Source organism: Amblyomma maculatum, chromosome 8, assembly GCF_055883805.1.
Source record: "Amblyomma maculatum isolate TAMU_Amacu chromosome 8, ASM5588380v1, whole genome shotgun sequence".
Lineage (NCBI taxonomy): Eukaryota > Metazoa > Arthropoda > Arachnida > Ixodida > Ixodidae > Amblyomma > Amblyomma maculatum.
Window position 1 is genome coordinate 99,706,804 of NC_139351.1, and position 23,840 is coordinate 99,730,643.

The 23,840-nt window shown below is 44.2% G+C and overlaps 1 protein-coding gene across 4 annotated transcripts in view; it reads right to left on the reverse strand.

Annotated features, from left to right (window-relative positions):
• The window catches only part of bt (projectin protein bent), a 258,850-nt gene that overhangs the window by 88,283 nt on the left and 146,727 nt on the right, over positions 1-23,840 (reverse strand). For all 4 annotated transcript variants that reach the window (XM_084576962.1, XM_084576961.1, XM_084576964.1 and 1 more), the window contains 21 exons: positions 23,276-23,417; positions 22,470-22,611; positions 21,747-21,871; positions 21,504-21,642; positions 21,251-21,381; positions 21,035-21,121; positions 20,729-20,935; positions 19,738-20,040; positions 18,851-19,008; positions 17,612-17,756; positions 17,065-17,209; positions 16,197-16,333; positions 13,935-14,240; positions 13,142-13,444; positions 11,410-11,697; positions 10,563-10,862; positions 9,095-9,397; positions 8,294-8,575; positions 3,722-4,027; positions 2,228-2,530; positions 1,183-1,464 (listed from right to left, as the gene is read on the reverse strand). In XM_084576962.1, the coding sequence (XP_084433088.1) occupies positions 1,183-1,464; positions 2,228-2,530; positions 3,722-4,027; positions 8,294-8,575; positions 9,095-9,397; positions 10,563-10,862; positions 11,410-11,697; positions 13,142-13,444; positions 13,935-14,240; positions 16,197-16,333; positions 17,065-17,209; positions 17,612-17,756; positions 18,851-19,008; positions 19,738-20,040; positions 20,729-20,935; positions 21,035-21,121; positions 21,251-21,381; positions 21,504-21,642; positions 21,747-21,871; positions 22,470-22,611; positions 23,276-23,417 (4,534 nt within the window). The remainder of the gene's footprint in view (positions 1-1,182; positions 1,465-2,227; positions 2,531-3,721; positions 4,028-8,293; positions 8,576-9,094; positions 9,398-10,562; positions 10,863-11,409; positions 11,698-13,141; positions 13,445-13,934; positions 14,241-16,196; positions 16,334-17,064; positions 17,210-17,611; positions 17,757-18,850; positions 19,009-19,737; positions 20,041-20,728; positions 20,936-21,034; positions 21,122-21,250; positions 21,382-21,503; positions 21,643-21,746; positions 21,872-22,469; positions 22,612-23,275; positions 23,418-23,840) is intronic.

Below are 23,840 nucleotides of genomic sequence, written 5' to 3' on the forward strand. Positions count from 1 at the left end.
ATGAGACTCTGAAAAGCTCCTCAACATGGCACTAAAAGAGAATTATTTTTACCATTGACATGGAGAAAACAAAATAGGAGATATTAAAATCTAAGCATAGGGGTGTGCAAATATTGAAAGTTCAGACTACGAAACGAATACAAACAAGGGAAAAAGCTTCCTTCAAATATCGAATATGTGATAAGTGGAAAAAAGAAAGAAGAAATTTAAAATAGCAAGCACTGTTTGTTGCATGTATTTCAGGATTAACATGGTATTAGCAAATAAAACTATAATTGCACAGAAGTGTACACCTGATTGGTATTCCCGTTTTTGTAGAGGAAGAACCTGCATGAAACTGGGTGGAGCTGCCATACCACAGCCGAATACAACAAACTCATTTATTGGACCTTCGAGGGATCGGAAAAAATGCTCGAATTCATCAAAAGCTCGAATTATCGAACGGGCTTGGATAGAACTGCTGAAAACAGTTTGCATCGCAATAATCTTATCTGATGAGCACTAGAACGATGGTTGTCTGTATTTGAGATAAAAACAAAGCGAGAAAGACGATTTTATCAAGTGCTTTGCTTGATAATAATAATAACAATAATAATAATTGGTTCACAGGAAGGGAAAGGCACAGTAACTGTCCCACTTGCTGTGTGGACACCTAAACCGCGCCATAAGGAAAGGAAGAACGGTGGGAATGAAAGTGGAAAGAGAGAAAGAGGAGCCTTAGTGGAGGGCTACAAAGTAATTTCGACCACCCGGGGATCTTTAATGTGCGCTGACATCGCACAGCACACGGACTCCACTTCGTTTCGCCTCCATCGAAACGTAGCCGCCACGGTTGGGATCGAACTTTGTACACAATATCGAGAAGGTCTCTTTTCACAAAACAACCCTGTCGCATTCTGAGAATGCTCTATTGCACAGTCAACATATTGTGGCAAAGCGCACAGTGCAGTGAAACTGCAGTGAATTTGATAATTCTCGGTGCATTTCGTCATTTTCGAATATTTGGAAAATTCTCAGTACTAGTTTTTTTCAACATTCAAATTTTCAAAATTTCGAATATTCACACACCTCTATCTATGCATCGACGAGCTATGCCATAGTGAAAGAAAAAAAAATGAAATTAAAAACAAACTGGCCCTCGATAAAAGGAAGTGAACTAGCTGAATGGAGGGTGCTGCTTACCGAGGACCAGGATGTCGATGGTCTCTTCGTCTTTTCCTGACGAATTCTCAGCTTTGATGGTGTATTTGCCCGAGTGCTTGCGAGTCACCTTGCCTATGCACAGGAACGTCTTGTAGTCCTCGTCCTCAATCTTCACAACATCGCTCTTCTCGAGTTCTTTCCCGTTGAAAAGCCACGTGGTCTTTGGTGGAGGCTCACCAATGACCTCCACGTTAACTTTGGCAATGTGTCCAGCACGAACGGTGATGTTCTGCAGGTTGTCTCGCACAATCTTTGGTGCCACTGCAAGCAAGCAAATCAGGGAGAGGCGAACCTCAAGGGATGCAGTCTGCTATAAGCAATGCCAAAAATAAAGTGGGCCAAAGGAATATTGTGCCTGAAATGCATAGGTTTAAGGTACATACTTGTGGTACACAATAAGCACTCTTTTAAAGCACAAGGGTTCTGTGAAATGAAGTCTGAGAACCTTTGGGCTACACAACCCAGGCTGCATCTGGTCAATAGCAGACACAAAAAAATGTACTCAGAAAACAGCTTCCCCCAAGAGGAACCTTTTAGGACTCTTATTGCTAAGTTCTGTTCCATTTCCTTTCACTTTAACGAACCATGAACTTTTAAAGGAGTGATGTGAAATACCGACTGCCGCAGCGCTAAATGCAAACTGTAATATGCTTCTCTCGGTTAAATCGTTTGCTTATTCGTACTGAAATTCGGCACACAGCATACAACCATCTATCACTTTAATACCAGTTTGAATTATGTGTATTTGCCTAAGTGGCTTAGAATTAATTCGAAATATGCGTTGTCTGTAGCATCGGTAAGTAAAAGAGAAGGCTTCCTATGGGTCGCCAATGCTGCAGACGAACAGATTTCGAATTCTGACTGAAGCAAGCAAGGCCATCATTCAAATTGGTATGAAAAACGATAAATGATTGCATGCTATCTCTGTGCCGAATTGCAGCGTGAATAAGTGAGCAATTTAACTGATAGAAGCATACTGCAGTTCGCGTTTAGCGTTGCAATACTTGTTATGTGGTGTGCTCACAGTATCGTTCCTTGCAGAGGTGCATCCCCGTGGGCTCGCTGTGCTCGCCCGGCCCAGCCTTGTTGACGGCCCGCACACGAAATTGGTACTGCTGGCCCTTGACCAGGTCCTCCACCTTGGCCTCGGGCTTGGAGCTGTGGGTCTCCAGGCAGGGCTCCCAGTGGCCACCCACCCGGTCCTTCTTCTCAATCACGTAGCCCGTAATGGGCGCACCACCATCGTCCTTGGGGGCGTCCCACTTGAGGTCCACATGCTTCTCGTCCCAGTCCACAATCTCCGGCTTGCCTGGCTTACCCGGCTCATCTGTACCCAACAAGTGGCAGAAGGTCATGTACAGTTTGTTCCATTGCAAAAGGAAACATTCATGTTACCAGCAAAGCTGTTTGTACTTGTTCCCTGATTTAAAAAAAAAATGTGTTAGGAACCTTACATTCTCGCTGCAGAACTATGTATAAGAGAGCACTAGCAAGTGTTGTTTGGGTGTCACAATTTTTCGGGGCATTCACTTTAACACTGACAGGGACTGCCAACCTGTCAAAAGCATCAGCAACGCTGCTGGCAGCGAGTGCTGGTGCCTAATGCGCGCCCTTCAACTTTTTTACAGGTCAGTGACCTTATATCTTTACTCTTGTCATTTTTTTCTGCTCATATTTCATATTTTCTCCTTTGCTACACAATGGCTGGGAAAGATAAGAAGTGTCCAGCGTGTTTCGAGGCACTCTCCATGGATGATTCAGTCATGAAGTGTTCTGAATGTACTGAATCATATCACTATCGCTATGTCTTTGTCTTACATGTCTTTTCTGTGCTTGTCAGCCTCTAGGAAAGGCTAAAAAAACAATCCAAAAACAAACAATCCATATTATCTTCCTTGAAACTGCTAAACTGCCCTCACTTTTCTTGAATCTATGTTGTTGTTTTTTGTTGTTAATATTGTGTTGCTTAATATTCAATGTCACTGCTGAGCACCGCGCTGCCGAACACACCTCAGGTGATGGTGAGCATTGTCAAGTCACACTGACATGTTTTTTTTTTCTCCCTTCACCTCAAACATGTAGATGGTACTGTATTCTATAAGCTTACAGAATATAGCAAGAAGCACACTGCCTGAAGTTTGCACAACTGGGCCAAGCACTGATTCCATGCAAGAATGTTTACCTCTCCACAGAAGGTAAACATCAATGGTTGGCATTTGGTTTGCAACTACACCACTGATGCTATGGTCATTACATTAGGACAGATTTCATAAAAGAAAAATAGAATAGAAAGAAAGAAAAACAATTGCAAGTGTTAGAGCTGCTTCTTTTAAACCTTCAGAGAAAAAAAAAGAAAGCTTGGTTTTTTTGTTGAGTTCAGCCAACATTCGCATAACAATATATATATAATATATATATATATATATATCTCTGCCACGCCATAGGTCAGCTCTTCAGTACTGAGTTTACTCTTAAGGCTGGCCCATTAATCTGTGTTGCACAGCACAGCCACACTCACCATATGGGTTCTTGGCAAGCGTGGGGCCATCAGTGACCAGGGGCTCAGACTCTCCCTCAGCATTGACAGCCTTCACCCGGAACTGGTACTGCTTGCCAGGTATGAGCCCTGTCACAGGACACTCGGTCTTGTCAGGGTCCACTCGAGCAACAGGCACCCAGCTGCCAGTCTGTGTGTCCATTTTCTCCACAACGTATGCCTGAAGTGGTTTGCCGCCGTCATCATCCGGCTTATTCCACTTGAGCTTACAGCCTTTGTCGTGCACATCCGACACCTTGAGAGGACCTCCTGGCCTTGAGGGCGCAGCTAAGGAAAGGAAAAGCATTTTTTAATATGTCAAGGACAAGCAAGTGCAAACTGCTACAATAACAAGATAAGCGGCAATGATGAACTAACAAGTGAACTGTGACAAACTGCGGCCAGCGAAATGCTTCATGAGTTCTCTGCATTTTCAAGTGCAGTACCATTCTGCTCCAAGAAATGCCTACCAATGTTGCCTGTTTCCTACTGCAGGTGCCAAGGTAAACCTTGTCAGCAAGGCATGCTCAAGGTAGGAAGCACCTCCAGGAGATTATTTTCCAGCTTGTTTTTTTTCTACAAGGTTTACAGGTTAGATAATTTCCTCAGTGGCTAGGGCGCTTCACTACTAAGCCAGGAGATGTTGATGTTGAGGTCATGTTTTGAGGGATATGAAACTACTCACAGACCTCCATTACAGGGTTCTTCATGGCCAGAGTCAATTTTAGACATTACACAGGATAGACAAACCAAACCAAAAAGAAAACAATTCCCGCATGATTATGCATGGATTCTAGCGAGCCTGTAATATTTTACTTCTTTTAATTTCACTTAGTGTTGTCATGCACTTGCCTTGAAATGTCCTACAAAACCATCTGCAGTACTGTCACACATGCAGTGCGAAAATTATAACTGATTAAAAAGTAAAATACTGTACAGTACATGCATAAATTAAAGAGGCCCTAATGCAAACTGCAGTAGTTTATGCAGTAACCTCTTCAGGTTTCCCTAACTTCCACAGTTCAAGATGAGTTTTCAGTTCAGTAGTATTTGAAAGCACTGGCATTTTTTTGTTGTCATCATCATCATCATCAGCAGCAGCAGCAGACAGATTATACACGCTGCAGGACGAGGCCTCTCCCATATTCCTCCAACTAACCTGGTCCTGTGCAAGCTGCATCCACTTGATCCCTGCAGACTTCTTAACCTCATCTGCCCACCCAACTTTTTGCTTCCCCCGTGCTACGCTTTCCTTCCTTTAGAATCCAATTTGTTACTTTTAACAACCATCGGTTATCCTCTTTTAGCACTACATGCCCAGCTCATGCCTATTTCTTCTTGGTTTCCATTAAAATGTCATTATTTTAAGTATTTCTCTGACCCACTCTGCACGCCTTCCTATCTCTTATGCAGAGAGTTGTGCCAGGCAAGCTGCCCGGATTCCGCTAAGCCGAACGTCAAGCTTCTACTGCTAATGCCCCATTTGCAAGCCCTGATGCTGCTCCGCACGGCAGCGGCGTATTGCAAAAAAACATCGGCGAGCGTCATGTTAAAACACGTCCACAAAATCCCCGTCAGCCTGGCGCCAGAGCTCCTAGCGGCAATCAGTTTCGCGTTGTGGCAGATTTGAAGCGGCCGATCGGCGTGGTTGCTGATTGAACCTCTCGGGCTGCAATCACGTGCTGCCTCTGGATTGGACAATTTGAATAAAAACGGCTTTCCAGGCTATATATGCGAGTGTACTGCCACTGGAGACCGAGACCTTCCCGAGCGTTTGTCGAGTGCAGTGCCGCTCGCAAGGAGGGGTCACGTCATAGTCTCCCCGGCCGTCGCTGCGTGACTACAGTTAGTAGCCGTCAGCCCCTGTGCCTATCCTGTACTGTAAATAATGTATAAAGATGCCATTTTTAATTTCCTAGACGCTGCCTCGGTTTCATCTCTACCGCCAAGGGAGCAGGCAACTCTTGATCACGGAACGGATGACGTGAGCTACGGACCCTTACCCTATGGCACAGCAAGAGCTATGGTTGCTGTGCAGCCACTATAAATATCTTCCAGCATTTTGACATATGGCTCATCTACACCCTGATTTTGCAATGCCTGCATGACTGCAGAGGTTTCAACTGAGTCAAATGCTTTTTTGTAATCATTGACTGCTATGTATAGGAGTTGGTTATATTCTGAGCATTTTTCCATCACCTGGCTGACAGTATGGATATCATCGATAGTACAGTATCCTTTCTGAAAACCTGCCTGATCCTATGGTTGACTAAAGTCTAAGGTTACCCTGACTCTATTAGCAATTACCTTAGTAAACATCTTGCACATATTAGATAGTAAGTGATTGGTATGTAATTTTTAAAGTCCTTAACATCCCCTTTCTTATGAATTAAGATAACGTTAGCATTCTTTAATGATTCTGGTACCTTCGATGCCACCAGGCACTGAGTATACAGGGTGGCCAGTTTTTCAAGCATGTTACCCCCTTCCCCCTCGTTTTTTAACAAATCTGTAGTTACCTAACCCTCCACAGCTGCCCTTCCCCTTTTCATAGCTCCAAAAGCTTTCTTAAGCTCGTGCTTCGTTACTGGCAGAATGTCTGATTGTTCTTCACTACAGCCAATCTCATTATTTTCCTGACCACTTTGGCCACTGCACAGGTCAATATAAAACACCTCGGCTACTTTGACTATCTTGTCCATATAAGCGCATATATCTAATTTTTGCCTATGTCAAATTTCCTCTTCACCGCTTCAAGGCTGCCACCATTCTTTAGAGCATGCTCGATTTCCTCCTGTTACATTTCCTTATGTCGGACACTTTGCACTTATTGATTAGCTTTGACAGCTCTGTCAGCTGGGTTGGAGGCTTTCATACTTTGGCGTTCTTAATAAAATCTTTAATTTACTGGTATCCTCTGTAACTATCTTATTGCCCACTTCTGCCGCGCACTCCGTAATGATCTCTGAAGGTATCGTTCACTGCTTCTGCATTAAAGTTGTCTCCACTTGGTTAAAGATGAATACTTGTTCTATAGCAAAGTTCTGAATTTTTTTGCCTTCCTCCTCACTGCTAATTTGTTGATGGACTTCCCCTCATTAACCTGTTTCTTTCCATCTTCAAATCTAGACTGATTTGGGACCTTATCATCCTGTGGTCACTGCATTGCATCTTTCTAATTATCTCTACACCCTGCATAATGCCAGGTTTGAACACAGTATGAAGACAATTTCCTTTTTGGTCTCCCTGTTAGGGCTTTTAAATGTCCACTTCCGGTTCTTCCGTTTACTGAAGACGGTATCCATGATTCTCAAGTTATTGCACTTAGCAAACTCAACTAGTAACTCCCTCCTGCTATATTCCTAGAACCAATGCCATAGTCCCCCACTGCCTGGTCTCCAGCATGCTTTTTGCCTGCATTGGTATTTAAATCGGCCATCAGTACAGTATACAGTGTTTTTACTTTCCTCATTGCTGATTTTACATCTTCGTAGAAGCTTTTGACTACTTAGTCATCATGACTACAAGCAGGCGCGTACAACTGTACAATCCTCAGTTTAATTGCTTATTTAGCTTGATCACGATGACTGCACCCGATCATTAATGCTATAGAATTCATCTATGTTGCACATGCTTATTGACAAGAAACCATACTCCTAGTTCTTGCCCCTCCGATAAATCTTGGTAACACAATACATGCCTGCCACAGTATATGCCTAATTTGACCTCCTATCCCACTTCACACCCCCTAGTTCCTGTAACAGCACTGCTAAACTAGCATCAGTAGCTAGGGTTCTAGCATTAAACGTTGCCAGGGTCAGCTTCCAAAGACAGCCTGTCCGGAGCCAAAATTTCTTCACACTCTCCGCTGCGTCACAGGTCTGACTGCCACCATGGTCCTTTGCTCCGCAGCTGCTAGGGACTGAGGGCACGGGTTTGTTATTCATATGAGGTCGGGACCAATTAATACACCAGGGAGGCCAAATCCAATTCTGGTAAGGGAATGGATTTCTGGAGGTGTTCACCGGCATCAAGTCGCACCCCAGACACCTGTTTATGCAATTCCACGAACATCCAGATCTCTTTTTTTTTAATCCGATGGAGAATTGCGTTATTAGAGGTTAAAGAAAAACAGTGCGAGAACGAAGACGAGACCACACAAGAGAGCCAGCCAAAATGCTCTTTTGGAGAATTGCGTGGCGCCGGGATTCAAACCATGGTCCTCTTGCTCGCGAGGCGGATGTTCTACCTCTACGCCAACACTGTAACTGTATTTACTCGTAAAAAATCATGCTTTTTAGTGCACATTTAGAGTTCTCTTGCATAAGAAGCCCCAAATAAAAAAAAAGTGATACACCAAAAACATTCTAGAGCAGTAAATTTTCCACTAACTATAATAATCACATTATTCACACACAGAAAAAAAAATCCACACAAATGTCAGATCCTTGCATGCTACTAATACATTAGAAATGTGCTGCTGGTGAAAAAAATAAAAACCTGCATGATCGCAAAGGTTTGTAAAAGATTTGCGAAAAACAAAAGCTTGCTCACCAAGCACTATGATTTCCACTTGTGCTTCATCCTTTCCATGCTCATTTTCAGCAAAGATCTTGTAAAGGCCAGAGTCTTTGCGCTGAGCATCGTTGATGTTAAGTTTTGTGTTGTAATCCACATTGATGACCTCTACATTGTCCTTTGTCACAACAACCTTGTCCACCAACTTCCAGGTGATCTTTGGCGGTGGTTCACCCCGGACATTGACGTCGAGGCGCACCTGTTTGCCCTTCTTGACCATTGTGACTTCAAGGTTTGTGCGGTCAATGTATGGCTTCACTGCATTCAGAAAGAAGCCATTGCAAAAGCTGCATAAGTGAGCCAGTCAGTTCACGCTGACAGTTTTTTTTTAGGTGAAAAAATAAAGTACCAATGGCTGAAAAACCACTGGCACAAAAGCTTCTGAGCCTTCAAATGAATAGTACCAGAGAAAGACAACACAGTCTGCTTGGCATCTAAACAGGATGGTATGCCACCAACTGTGGTGTCCACCATAAAGTACATTCTATGCTGATCGTTTCACTATGATTCACACCTTAGCCTAATAGGGCTTGCTCGTTTGCAAGCAGGTCAACAGAAAGGAAAGAATACCTTTTAAAGAACTCGTTCCTCAATGCTCCTGTGCTTTGAAACAAAGAACAAAAACACACCAAGACTAAACAAATGAAAGCAGCATGAGAGTAGCCTGGAAAAGTGGAAACGATATTCTGCTTGCTGTTAGTTCCAGCAACAGACATCTCAATTGTGCATTTGTTTTTTGTGCTCATCCAAGCCTTAGGGCCACAGAAGAAGACTCACACTTGCGGTGCTTAACGGTGTGCATCTGGGTGGCATCACTGGGCTCACTGGGACCGGCCTTGTTGACGGCCACCACCCGGAACTGGCACTCGGTCTTTTCCTTGAGGCCTGTGACTTTGGCTTCATTCTTGGAGCCCGGCACTTCTGCGGCCTTCTCCCAGTCCACACCGAAGCGGTCCTTCTTCTCCACAATGTACTTTTCGATGGGCGCACCACCATCGCTCTTGGGAGGCTCCCACTTGAGGTCCACACTAGTGTTGTCCCAGTCGACCAGCTCGGGTGTCCCTGGCTTGGTGGGCTCGTCTGCGGTGCAGGCATTGGCCACAGTCGCATTAGGTGATAAGCAACTAGTGACATAAAATGTGAGCACTATGCGCCAGTTTGATTATAAACATAAAAGCAAATATACACCACAGGCACATCCCTAATATCATGTGACGAAACCCAGACAGCATGACAAAGTTATGTAGTATATAATCATTTTGCAGCCCCGTTGCCAAACACAGCATTACAGTAAAGGAAAATGCGGAACAGCTGTGTCATTTAGAAAGCAGAAGTTAAAACCAGAAACAGAAATCCACTAGCTAGCTCAGTCAGCCAGTATAATCCCTTCACACATTCTTCACTAATCACAGGTGCTTTTTGGCACTTCACTTACACAAAATATGTATATAAAATGTTTCTGGTCTAGTTGGTACATTTCACTTTGTGAGTGACAGCTCGAACTTTGAGAAGCAGGTCAGCAGTATGAAAGTTCAAGCTTGCACACACAACAGAATCGGTTTGGTTTGGTTTGTGGGGTTTAACGCCCCAAAGCGACTCAGGCTATGAGAGGCGCCGTAGTGGAGGACTCCGAAATTTCGACCACCTGGGGTTCTTTAACGTGCACTGAAATCGCACAGCACACGGACGCCTTGCTTTTCGTCTCCATCAAAAAGTGGATGCCGAGGCCGGGACTCGATCCTTTGCATCATCATCATCAGCAGTAGCAGCAGCCAGACTACACCTACTGCAGGGCAAAAGCCTCTTCCATATTACTCCAATCAACCCAGTCCTGTGCTAGCTGCATCCACTTGACCCCTGCGAACTTCTTAACCCTCATCCGCCCACCTAACTTTCTGCCATCCCCTGCTATGCTTTCTTTCCCTTGGAATCCAATTTGTTATCCATAGCAACCATTACACTACGTGCCCTGTCCGTGCCCATTTCTTCTTAATTTACACTAGAATGCCATTAACTTGAGTTATTTCTCTGACCCACTCAGCACGCTTCCTATCTCTTAACGTTACACCTACCATTTTTCGTTCCATAGCTCTCTGCGTTGTCCTCATCTTAAGTAGAATCCTTTCTGGTAGCCTCCACGTTTCAGCCCTTGTTAGCCTCCACGTTTCATTTTCACAGTCATTAAATTGTCTCAGTTCATACAGCAAGGCTAGAGTGACACTGGTGCTTTCAAAGGAATGCTCACCATATGGATTCTTGGCGACTGTTCCCTGGAGCGTCTCCAAAGGCTCAGATTCACCCTCGTCATTGACAGCTGTGACCCTGAAGAGGTACTCCTTGTTGGGGGTCAGGCCAGTAACCTCGATCTCGGGCTTATCAGTCTTGCCCACACGGGTCCAGCGACCAGTCTCCTTGTCGAGCTTCTCCACTTCGTAGTGGCGTAGTGGGCAGCCACCATCGTCCTTCGGCTTGTTCCACTTGAGCTTGCAGCCTTCCTTGTGGACATCCGTGACTTCCAGAGGACCCTCGGGCTTGGCAGGTTTGCCTTTGTGCAGGAAAGGAAATGGAGAGACCATTAACTACCCTGGTCCCTGAAGAAGCCTTTGTACCCCCCTAAACTGCATTATTTTTGGGCAAAACAAAACCTTCATTCTGATCATCATTAACTGCACTGCTGTCCCAGAGTAGTTCCTTGGACCGAACAGATACTAGAAAAATACTCCTGATAATCAAGAAGTTTAAAAACGAACTATTCTTGTAACCATGTGGTGGTATAGAATACTCAGTAAATTTTTAACAACCAACATGTCCAAATTTTTCAGCATTTCAACGATACTTTACACTCATGCAAAGTACACGTGCTTAGGTTCATAGATTACCATCACATTTCTTTAGGAACTGAAAAAAAAAAGAAAAAGGAAAACAGGCTTGCTTCAAGATTGCCACAGCTAAATACACTCTTGCCTTCTTCAGGTATGATGATCAGACCCATAATTCCATGTGCCGAAAAGCACTGATAAGGTTAACATTTGCCTAACAGAGCTGAGTGAGGCTAAAATTACACAGCTTATCAGCAAGGCAGTGCAACTTACCAAGAATGGTGATGTCGACTGAAACAGAATCCTTTCCATTCCTGTTCGTAGCAGTGATGGTGTACTTTCCAGACTGCTTCCGCAGGGCCTTGACAATGCCAAAGTCTGAATGGTAGTCCTTGTTGTCAATGGTGGTGTTCTCATCGGGGCTGACCTTCTGTCCAGCCTCGCCAAACGTCCAGGTAACCTCCGGCGGTGGCTCACCAATGATGTCCACCTCGTAGGTGTGAGACCTGCCTACTTTCAGGATCACGTTCTTCAAGTTGGTGCGGTCAATGCGAGGTTTCACTACATCAGGTGAGGTAGGGGGTTGTAAGAAATGGTGATTTTAGCTTCCATCAGTGTGAAGTGCACGTCTCATGCTGATTGCAAACATGAATCTAGTGTATGCCCATAGATAGAAAAACTTGGTGTTGCGTTCACCTGCTGCTGCTGATGTCTGCATCTGGATTAATTTTATATGGTTCTTCATACATCCATGAATTTGCAATTAGAGACTACTGTTTCATCATCACATTTTGTATAATCACATATGTTGATAAAACAACTAAATTGCACAGCATAGTCATGCCGCTAAGACATAGATGGTTGACATCAAAATGCATGGGAACTGATAATTTTAGCACAGGATTACTAACTTGGCATCTAATACAAATAAAAATGAACAATTTAAATGCAACTAGACATTAGTGTTGAGGCCAAATTACACAGACCTCTGAAAATACTGAGCAAATATCATGATAAACCCATGCGCTCCAGTGGAAGGTGCTGATAACCAGTGTTGCACATCATCTTACACCTTTTATGTTACCTTTTAGCAGTGCAGTCTGCCATGCAGAAGCAATGAAATATTCTGCCTCAAAACAATGCCCAGCAGCACCCCATGCTGCAGCCATGCTGGTGTGGTCATAGTGTGGCTCTTACCTGGGTAATGTGTAGTACACACTGATGCACTAACATCACTGCAGTGACCTGTTCACAAGAGACTGCACTCAACTCCCGTAATAAAAAGTGCAACAAACATCTACCTCAGGAAGCACACCAGTGTGAAAACTTGTACCAGATGGCACAGCTGGTATAGCAAGAAAGAAATTGACCGCTGTTCATTAAACCTGTGCAACAAGGGATTCAGCAACAGCCATTTGCGGGGCTGAATGCACGCTGTTTGCTGATGTCAACAGAGGACAACGAAAACCTGTGGCACAGTGAGTAGCGCCACTTTCCTTTGCTTTTTGCTGGTCCTTAAAGTTATCTGAGCAACACAGATGCCATAGGACCAGGGAACCTGCCCTTAATAGTTTAGGTGTGAAACTAAGGTTTCCTTGCCCAATCTGCAAACAACGAATGCACTGGCAACAGCAAGGCTATCATAGCTTGACATTATGTTATCAGAACGAGTTTCAACCTCAAGTGAGATAACACTTTGCTCTCCTGGACAAGACTGCTATGGCAATGCCATTCTTACGCTCACAACCTCCTTCTCCTTAAAAAAGAGCATACGAGTACATAAACCCTTCAGCCCAAGTGCCCAGTTTGCACTTTGTGTGGTGGTTGGAGTCCTTTTCCACTCCCCATAACCTCCGTTTAGTTAGTTCACCGCTCCTTTCACCCAATCACATAGCCTGTAAAAAGGACAGATAATGTTTGAATGCCTGTACTAGCTACTGCTGGCAGTGAAACCTTTCTGCAGTGCTGTCATTGGTTCAGCCGCCCATACAAAGTAAAGCCTTACAGTTGCGGTGCTTGACAATGTGGTTCTCGGTGGGTTCGCTGGGCTCTCCTACGCCGGCCTTGTTGACGGCGCGCACTCGGAACTGCATGACAGAGTTCTCCTTGAGGTCTGCCACGGTGGCCTCGCACTGGTCCCCGGGCGTCTTGAGGGCCTCTACCCAGTCGGGGCTATGCTTTTCCTTCTTCTCCACAATGTAGTGCAAGATGGGGCGCCCGCCATCGCTTGCCGGCTTGTCCCACTTGAGATCCACCTTAGTGTTGTCATAGTCCACAATCTCGGGTTTGCTCGGCTTGCCAGGCTCGTCTAATTAAGAGAGGATTACAGGTGTGACTGAGTGGCAGTGCTTCATAGTATGCAGTATGAGGCAGCAACAAACCGTCATGCATGCATCAGGGTAGAGCAAGCTCTTCGCTTTTAATCTAGTTTCTCTTTTTCTTTCTCACCCATTTTATTTTAACAACTTCACCGACCGCAAAGCTTTCTTATGACTGAATTTAATGGCTGATAAACCACTGTGAAAGGAAGAGAGGATATGAATACAGTTACACATAGCCACACTGAAATGGTCTGCAACAAAGTAACTCGCATGATATGCAACAGCCAAACTTTGACTTCAGTTAAAATGTTACAAACAATGTTACTCCCTCTAAACATAACAAAACAGCACCAAGCCTAAGCAAATTAAAAATCCAATTCAGCATATTTCTGACATGGCTTAACGGCGCACAGAAACTGCACCCCATTCATGAGCCTGTCGCACCACACAAATACGGAGCCCACAAGATGGCCCTACCATATGGGTTCTTGGCGACAATGTCCTCTCCCGTCTCCAGCGGCTCAGATTCGCCTTCCTTGTTGACGGCCTTGACGCGGAACTTGTACTTCTTGCCTTTCTGGAGGCCATCGATGCGGGCCTTGGTCTCCCTGGGGCCCACCTCTCCCGCTGGCACCCAACGCCCTGTGTCCGTGTCCATCTTCTCTAGCACATAGCCCTTGAGGTCCTGGCCGCCTGTGTCTGGTGGCGGCTTCCAAGAAAGTTCCACATGATCTGCACGCACTTTCTCTGGCTTCAGAGGCCCTCCAGGCATGGCCGGTTTGTCTGCACAGGATAGAATGCTTGTTGCAACCACCCTCTGTAATAATAGACTCCTAACTGCACTGAGTTCTGAAGCTGAGCTCTTAGTCAGTTCAAATGCACAGTAGCAAACAATGCCGACACAAGACAAGAAAAGAAAGGAGACACAAAAATGCCAAGCAAACATACTGCATAGATTTGTATGCAGGCCTGGCTGCTGTAGCTCACAGAGAAGTGGTACAAGTGGATACAGATGAGCAATTGCTTTCTCTGCGTGTTACTTTTCTGACTCAATTGATAACCAAAATTACCCTCTTTCAAATCAATCAGTCAGTGTCTGCTGCAAATATATAGCTTACATGTGGCCATGCTTATAAACGCCTACTTGCATGCCTTACTCTGGAATATATATTACTAAACAATAACAACAAAAAAGAAACACTGCAAGGCATGCAGCGTACCTATAGTCAAGCACTGATGTCAGGCACACAATAACATCCCACCCAAATGAGAGCGGACACCATCTAAATACCCCCCCCCCCCCCCCCAACATGTCTTCTTTCTTCTTTTTGATTTCCACTAAAATACAGTAAAAGCTCGTTAATTCTAACTTCACGGGACCGGGAAAATGATAAGAAATAACAAAAATAAAAAAAGACTTAGTCATTAGCGCTTCCCTCCGTTTCGCACGCACTGCCGTTGCAATCCACAGCACATTTATTGGCAGTGCACCAAGATGCTGCGCAGCTACTATAACGTCAAAGTTTGTTTGCCTTATGTGTTAAGCTCTAGCAGGAGAGGTGGGGGAAGGCAGCGTTTTGGCAGAGTGCCAGCACTCGATGCACATGCCTCGTTTCTCGTACGTTTGCTTTATCATGCGATTGGGGCGGGAACCTCGCCCTCCACTGCCACAACATATCATTTGAACGCGTGACAGCAGCAAATGCTTTTCGAAGCGAATGATGCTATAACGGCACGCGGCTGACCGCGTGCTTTCTTGATGACTGATGATTAAATGGACGACTGTTGCAAAAAAAAAAAAAAAAATTCCTATGTAATGATTTGTTTTTTTATTTGAAGATTCCTAGCACCCGTCCGTCGTCATAAACTTTTTTTCATGGCCACTGGCTGAGACCGCGCCAACAGATATACTTACCCGTATTTCAGAATCAAGGTAAATCTAATTAACCAGTATTTAGCTCCAAGTTTCGAAGGTTGCGCGGAAGAACCATACCATGCACCATATTATAGAGGTAGCTCTACCTCTACCCTAGCACCAGTGCCGGCCGCTGCGCCAGTCATGGCGCCATTCCAGCTTTACTCCCTGTTCCATGGTTTTATACCTGGTTTCATCTTCTGTCCCCGTTTGAATGTGCGCGGCCTCTAACCATGTCGCACCATCGCGGAGGCGTTTCTTTGGCTATGTGCTGAGCGGCAGGCCGCCCAGATGCTGCAGAGCATAGTTCGAATTATCCGTAGAGGAACTGACTCTAGTTTGAATTAACGGGCTCTTTTACGCACAGACGTCTATGTAGCTTGGCAGGACCAAGTAGTGTAGTTCGATTTATCCGAAAATCCGAATTATCAAGGTTCGAATTAACGAGCTTTTACTATCAGTAGCTTGAGTGGTATTTCTCTTGCCCACTCTGCATGCTTTTTTCTTTAATTAATGGGCTCTTTTACGCACAGACGTCTATGTAGCTTGGCAGGACCAAGTAGTGTAGTTCGATTTATCCGAAAATCCGAATTATCAAGGTTCGAATTAACGAGCTTTTACTATCAGTAGCTTGAGTGGTATTTCTCTTGCCCACTCTGCATGCTTTTTATCTTTTAACTTTACACCTACCATTTCTGTCTCCTATTAGTGCAAACTAAGACCAGCTAATAGGACAAAAGAAGAGTCACTAAGCAGACCAATGCCATCCTTTCATGAGCAAAAATACTTATTGCTAGTATAAAAAAAAAAAGACATCGTAGTACCTAGAACCACGACTTCTGCCTCAGAGAAGACTGTTCCACTGCTGTTGGTCAGCTTGAGCGTGTATCGACCACTGTCGCCACGCACAGCATTCTTCGTGATGAGGGTGGTTGACGTGTCCTTGACCTCTATGGTTGTCCTAGTTGGGCAAAGTGGGAAGATGTCATGCATTTGAACAACACTGTGCACAAAGATGAAATTAAAGAATAGTGTGGTGCAGCAAACAATGAGAACATACCAGTGGTATAAGTGCTACTAGTATTGATTTTGTCAAATCAGATATGATAGGCCTATTTGCAGATCAGCCCATCTTGTCATCCAGCTATGTTGTTTGCTTCTTCTAAATGGAATAGTGGCAGGTCCTAATGGATCGCAACTTATTGTCGCATTCTTCACACCCGGCCTCACCTGATGCAATAACATTTTTGATCCTCTGTATGACATACGCATTCTGGGACAGGTCTTAAGTGTATCAGCAAAACTATTCTGACAGCAGTTAGGGAAACCAGTGAAGTATTTAACAAAAGTTGGTGCTAAAAGAGAAAGAAGCTATTGATATGAAGACGAAGACAATGAAATGATACGTAAAACACTGGCACACCTTTGATAAATCCACATCACTGAGCTCATTACGGCTAATAACAAAAGTGGGCTCACCAGAAGTTTAATTTCCACTTGTATAATTATTGTACTGCACACATTCATAGTTGTAACCCTAATGGAATCTTGCATTCAAGGAAACCAATAGGAAAGTTGGCAGAAAGGACATTTCACTGAAGCAGGACATAGAAAGTTATAAACGAGTTGCCATAACGATGAAGACATCTGTCTCCGGCAATAATGCCAAAAACATTTTGTCCGAGCACTTGCCTGTCAGTGGCCTTGAGCACATTGCTGTTGCGCTCCCAGACCACTTCCGGTGGAGGCTCGCCTTTGAAGTCAATCTCGTACTTGATTGTGGCACCTCGCTTGATAGTCATGCTCTTCAGGCCATCGCCAAGAATGAATGGCTTCACTGCATGGTTAGCAATGAAATAAAGTGACCCAGTAGCAAAATAACCGGAACATAAAGAAACTTGTTATCAAGAAAGGACTCGATAAATATACTGTAGCAAACTTTTCTTCACAAAACACCATGTTAGTTTGCCCTGCGAAAATTCCCAGCCACACGCAAGATTAGCAAGACGCGGTTAATTTTGTACGCCTCATTTCTTCTATTAGCATGCCAAAAGCTCTTTGCTGATTGCGGGCAGTTAACAAACCCCCAACTTGCTAAAATGACAGCCGCACAAATATTCACGACTAGCCGCCTTTGTAACAATCTCGTATGATGTGGCTAAAGATGACCATTTTTCTATAGTTCTGAATAAAAATAGCTTCACGATGCTGAAAATTGTTTTTAAGGCACACTTCTTACCAAATCTAGGCTTGCAGATGATTGGCTTTGTAGGGTCACTGGGCTCTCCAAGTCCGGCCTTGTTGACAGCTCTCACTCGGAATTCATACTGGACACCCTCCTTCAAGTCTGACACTCTACCCTCTGTTTTGTCTGCCGGAACTTTCTGTAATTTTAAAAGGAAGTAACATCACTCCAACCTTGCTCAAATAATTTTACTGACAGTCGGTTACCACACCCATTCTGCGACAGCTGTTTGCACTGCTGAATGTGCTATTTGCCGCTCTGTATACCAGACACCCCATCTGTGCAATAGCTGGAATGCACAGGGCTTTTGAGTACAAAGCATAGAGAATCGCATAGAAGTGCGCCACAGTTAACCGTGGCTCTCCTTTGCTCATTTCTTGCCTGTTTTAGGCTAATGCCACCAAGAATGTATGACTGGGATATTAGCATAGTCCTAGCATAGCCTAAAATGATGGAAAAATCAGCAACAGTATTGATTCATCGCACATTCGAACCAAAGCTGGAAGGCAACATATCCGGCCCTGAGCTACAAGTTCTCTGCTCTAGTTCTCCCCTTTGTTTTTCTGGGCCTCTCAGCTGAGGCTATGATGGACAATGGAAATCCATCAGAAGGTGCTGAGAGCAGGCCCCATAAGCATTATAAAAATGCTGGATACCTTTGATAGGCATAACTGAGAATACACCGTTAGATCTCAAACCACCACACCATACTCCTGCTGCTCTTATTCTAAGCTCTGGGACCTGAATTTTGCTGAACTAAACTGAAGGCAGGCAGCCTGGTCCTTCGGAGCTATGCTGTGTTTATTTACTGTACTTGCTTCAAAGCTACATACAATGCCTTTATAAGAAGCTAGAATGATGAACTATGATCTGCAGCAAACGACATGATCTGTAAGATATGCAGCAATGCCTGCTTTAGCATGCATACACACAAACACACGCAAGCACAAATGATGCTTTCCAGCTTTACACTACTGTGTCTGAGTCCTTAAGTAAACCCATATTTCATCGATTTCAGAACAAAAAAAAAAAAAAAAATACTCTGGCCAGTAGTTTATTAACAACAATAAAACTTTATAAGGTAGTTCACAAGTACTAGTACTACTATACAAAAATAGCTGAAAAAAAACTATTCACAAGAGACATTTCCTCAGTTTCACATTAGATAAAGCATCGTGTTTCCAAAATTTCAGCAGCAACACAGGCTCCCGATTGTGCCGAGCGAGTACTTACGGCACCGGGAACCCAGTCCCTGGAGAACTTGTCCTTGTACTCAATGACATATCCTTCAATGGGTGCACCTCCATCACTCTCGGGTTTCTGCCACTTGAGGTCCACCCTGTCGGCATCCCAGTCAGTGACCTCCACATTTCCTGGTTTTGAGGGTTCATCTGCAAGTAAACCAGCAAGTGCAGGTGACTGTACAAGACTACGACCTGTTCTTTATTTGCTAAGGTGTCATTTATGACAAAGAAAGACACAGAACAGAGTAAACATTCATGGGTGCTGCGTGGTTGAAAAATCACAAGAAATAGTGGTGGCAGCACAACACCTTTACATTTGTCTCCAACCTTCTCATTCCTTGCTATACCATTTGCAAAACTCAGCTGTTGGGTTGGCGACATTTCACCAGTGAATCTGAGACGCTGGTCCTTGCCTCGCACTGTGCAACACTAAGTATGGGCATCCATAGAAGATATCTTTGAGAAACGTTAGCTATGCAGCATAGCGATTGCAAATTTTAGATTCATCCTGCAAAAACAAATTAGTTTCTTGTTTACAAAAAATTATCAAGGACAGTTAGCAGTGCAGCTGAGGACAACAAAAAGAAAAGAAATGTGTTCAAAACTATGTACAGAATCCCAGTCAGCAGCTTATTAACTAATACGAGACAATTTGATCTCGTCAAATGTCGTGGTGCAAAAGATGACTATGCCTAAACCACAGACGACAGTGTGTATAAGTATGACCCTATGAATTCTTTGACACCTTATGCAATTATTATATGAATATTTGGAAAGGTAGTGCAAAAAAGAAAAAAAACGAACAAACTGTCCAATATTTTAGCCACAAATGTAGAGAGCACGATACAGATGGCACTAGAAAGCTGTCAATCTCACCATATGGGTCCTTGGCCAGGGTTGTCTTGTCAGCGTTGAGTGGCTCGGATGCGCCCTTCTTGTTTACAGCACGCACCCTGAACTTGTACTCCTTCTTGGGTATGAGATCGGTGATATCAGCCGTAGTGTCCTCTGTGGTGAGAACTTCAGTCCAGCCTCCCCTGACGCCCAGGTCTTGCCTTTCCACAACATAGTGCTGCAAGGGAACACCGCCTGTGTCCTTGGGCGGCTTCCACTTGAGCTTGCAGCGATCCTTGAAGATGTCGGTGACTTCGAGAGGACCCTCAGGTGGCTTAGGCACATCTGACATTTGAGGACAGCACACACCGCGAGATGAAGTGAGCCTGCTTGAATCAAAACACTGTCTTTTAAATGCAAAGTTTTTCCAAAACACACCTCGACAACATCAGGACAGTGTAGAAGGCAACTGAGTGGTCCCTACATTAGGCGTTCACATTTCTTTTCCTAAGCTCTACCCAGTTCATTTGCGAGTTTTGCATTATTTCATGGATCGACCCTTGACCTTGGATATAACCAACACATAACCACGGTTATAGCGAAGATGCATGCATACCAACTCAAGTTGCTCATTTTTGAGGTGGGAAGGCAGAATATTCAACTTTCCATGCGTACCACATGATCTCGGGCATAACAATACTTAACTTTATTTATAATGGCAATGCATGCATCTTTGTCATCACCGAGGTCAACTAATGTTTGATATCCATGCTCAGTTGCATCGAACTGCTCAATTGTTTTTCTTTTTTGTACTTCCCTCACTTTCGCATTACCTATGAAACCTCAGGTGGCCGCTTTCCCTTCTGTTAGCATCCTCTTCTACGACAGACTTTAGTTAGCAGCCCTAGCCAGGAGCCCCAAGTACAAAAGAACCATCCAAAAACAAATTAGCTGCAAATTTTTCATAATGTTGCTAATGTGCCCAGGCCCACGCAAGTGACGAAGAAGCAGTACAGCTGGTCTTTCAACTCACCAAGGATGTTGATGTTGAGCGGGAGTTTTGCCTCTCCTTGCGAGTTGCTGAGGGAGAACTCATAGGGGCCGGATGACTCACGAACAGGCTTCCTGAAGGACAGAATTGCCATGTCATTCTTTATGACAACGTCAACTTCCTTAGTGGAAACTGGCTGTCCATTGCGCATCAACTTTCCAACGACATCCGATGTCCTCACGCCAGTCACTAGAACAAAAAAATGAACAAATCAGCAATGAAACACAGATTTAGGCAACCATTACAACAGTGCACTATGACATGAGCTGAGCTGCAAGTGAGACCTACCACTGTAGGGGATCTCAATTGTCAATGGCTTTCCAGTGTCTCCGGTGTAGTCTGTTTTGTCCAGCTTGATGACGGGAGCTCTTTCCGCTGCACAGAGAATACTACACTAAGCACTCAACATTCACCTATGCTTCCAGGCTGACCTTTCCTCTCAAGACAAATGCAGTCAACCTCAAGCATGAACGGTGAGCGCAGACACAGCTGAAATGTTTTTACCTTCAGTCACGGTGAGCTTGCAGGCACACTTGAGGTCCTTGCACTCAACGGAATAGTCGCCAGTGTCATCAAGCTCACATTTGTTGATAATGAGCTGATGACGACCATCATCAAGCATTTTAATGTTGATCCTGGGTGAAAGAAAGTGAATTAAAAATATTTTTTAGGGGCATGGACAAAGTAAGAAACATGAGAAAAAATCCTTCTCTGTTGTGCACAATTGCTCCATTTCACATAAAAAAAAAGCCCAAACCTGTCATTTGGCTTGACTTCTTCACCATTCTTGAACCACTTGAGCGGTGCGTGCCTGTCAAGGAGCTCAACCTCCAAGATGGCTTGCTCCCGTTCCAAGGCATCAACATCTTTTAGCTTCTTGTTGAACTTATTGGCAGCTACAAATGTAAATGAAAACAATGTGAGAAAAGCGCATCAATAAAAAATATTTTAACTATTGCACAACTTAGGCAAACCAGTTGGGGACATTCGCTCCACTCACGTTCCACAAGAAGTTCTCCACTCGTTTCGTCTGCATTTGTCTTGCAGACGTACTGGCCTTCATCCGTGATCTTGGCTTTTTTTATGTTGATGCGACGCTTGCGGCCTTCAGACACTACTTCGTAGCTGTAAATATTGAATTCAATTTGAGCATTCTTGCCGAGCAGGTAATGCTATCCTTCACTAGCTCATACAAAGGAGTCATGCAGACCAAACCTAATATGACAGTCTAATTAATTTAGTACATTTAAACTTTAAATCACAAGCAAAACAGCAGCTGAATGGTAAGCCACAAACTGCGAGAGAGCTTCATCTCACTATACAGTTTGAATGAATCAAATAATTAGCCGCTATTGCTACGAAATTAGCAATAAAACAAACTTCCAGGTTTTTCTGTGCTCGAGCCATTTTAGGAAGTAAAGCTGGTGCAGTAAGACAAACAGTTAAAACCGAAAAAAAAAAAGTACAAAAATGAAAAGCCGGACACGAGAAAAAGCAGGCATCACACCTTGATTCAGCTTTTTCTTACCTATCACTGTATATTCAGCACATTCTTTATACTTCCTATAAAGCAAGGTTTCATGTGAACCAATTAAGACATTAGGAACATCACACGCACAGAAATTAGACACCCCCCCGCCTTTCTTTAAGCCATTGAAGTCCCGCACTTTGCCCACGAAGCAGGCACTGCGAAAAGCAGCACAATGTGGGAAAGGGGACTCACTGCTTGTCACCCTTGATCTCCTTGCCATCCTTGAACCACTGCACCTTGGCCTCCCACTCATCCACCTCGCATTCCAAGGTGACCGAGTCATCCTCAAACACCTTGAAGCTCTTCAGGCCCTTCATGAACTGGAACTGTTGCTCTGAAAGCATGCAATCATTTAGATGCGCTTTATTTTCTGAAAGACTAAACAGCACTGCTATACCTGAGAGTTGATACACAGTGGAACAAAAAGAAAAAAGACTGCAGCCCAACTGACGCACTGATTTCACTGCCAACAGCAAAAAAAGATTGCAATAAATGCGGTGGCTAAGGTTGGTTACCATAATAAATTTTGTGCACAGGCCTTTGTTGTCACAGTTACAAAGGCAGAATGCTTACATGTGAATAGTTGCCCCTTAGTAAGTGTTCTATAGTAAAGGGACTACCAGCACACGAAGAGAATGGCAAACAGTACATGTCCTGCTTCCAGATAATCGGCAGTCCTAGCTGGAAACACGGATTCACTGATGCACTGTTTTCCAAAAAATAAAGTGGCAACCATTTTACCACCTAATTTATTCTTAAATATTGCTTATTGCATGTGCGAAACAGAAATGCAAATTCCCCTGAGTGTGAATGGAAAAAGAAGTCTGTTAATGCTTGGAAAGCAAACACAAGAAAGTATAGTTTCTATGATGCAACAATGGAACAAGCCGACACACTGCATCCCTCAGCTTTGCGAGGCTACCTGCTTAGCAGAGGCGAGCTGTGACGCCCAATTGTATGACCACCAGCAATGTCGGTCCTTGCAAACCCAAGCCCACCTGCAATGGTGACCTTGCACGTCGTTTTCTCGTCTGGGCTGATCTTGCAGGTGTATTCACCAGTGTCGTCCAGGGTGCAATCCTGAACGCGCAGTATCTTCTTGCCAAACTGGTCCTGTTCAATTACGTACTTGTCGCTTGCCTGCAAAAAGGTTGCCGAAGAATTTGACCGTTTATGCCAACTATGTAATATAGATGTATACTATGTATATAATTAAAAGCGATAAAGCGAGGCGTACACTTCACTAAAGGAAACATTTTATTTCACTCAATGTTTCGACTGGAGGACTGATCTTTGGTCCTCCGGTCAGAGGACCAACAATTGGTCATATATACTCAGTGTGCACACACACACACACACACATATACAGTGTTCTGCAACTTTATCGAACTCCTGTTTGAAAAATTCTCCCACCACAACAAGAGGCTCATTTGCGCTGAAACTGCGCAGAAAGCTTGCGCGTTGTTGCCCCTTTCTTTACGAGTCAAGTTTGACCATGGTGCTTACTTGGTTTGGCTGCGCATGATGAGAAAACAGAACCATCTGCGACGAGACTGAGGAGCA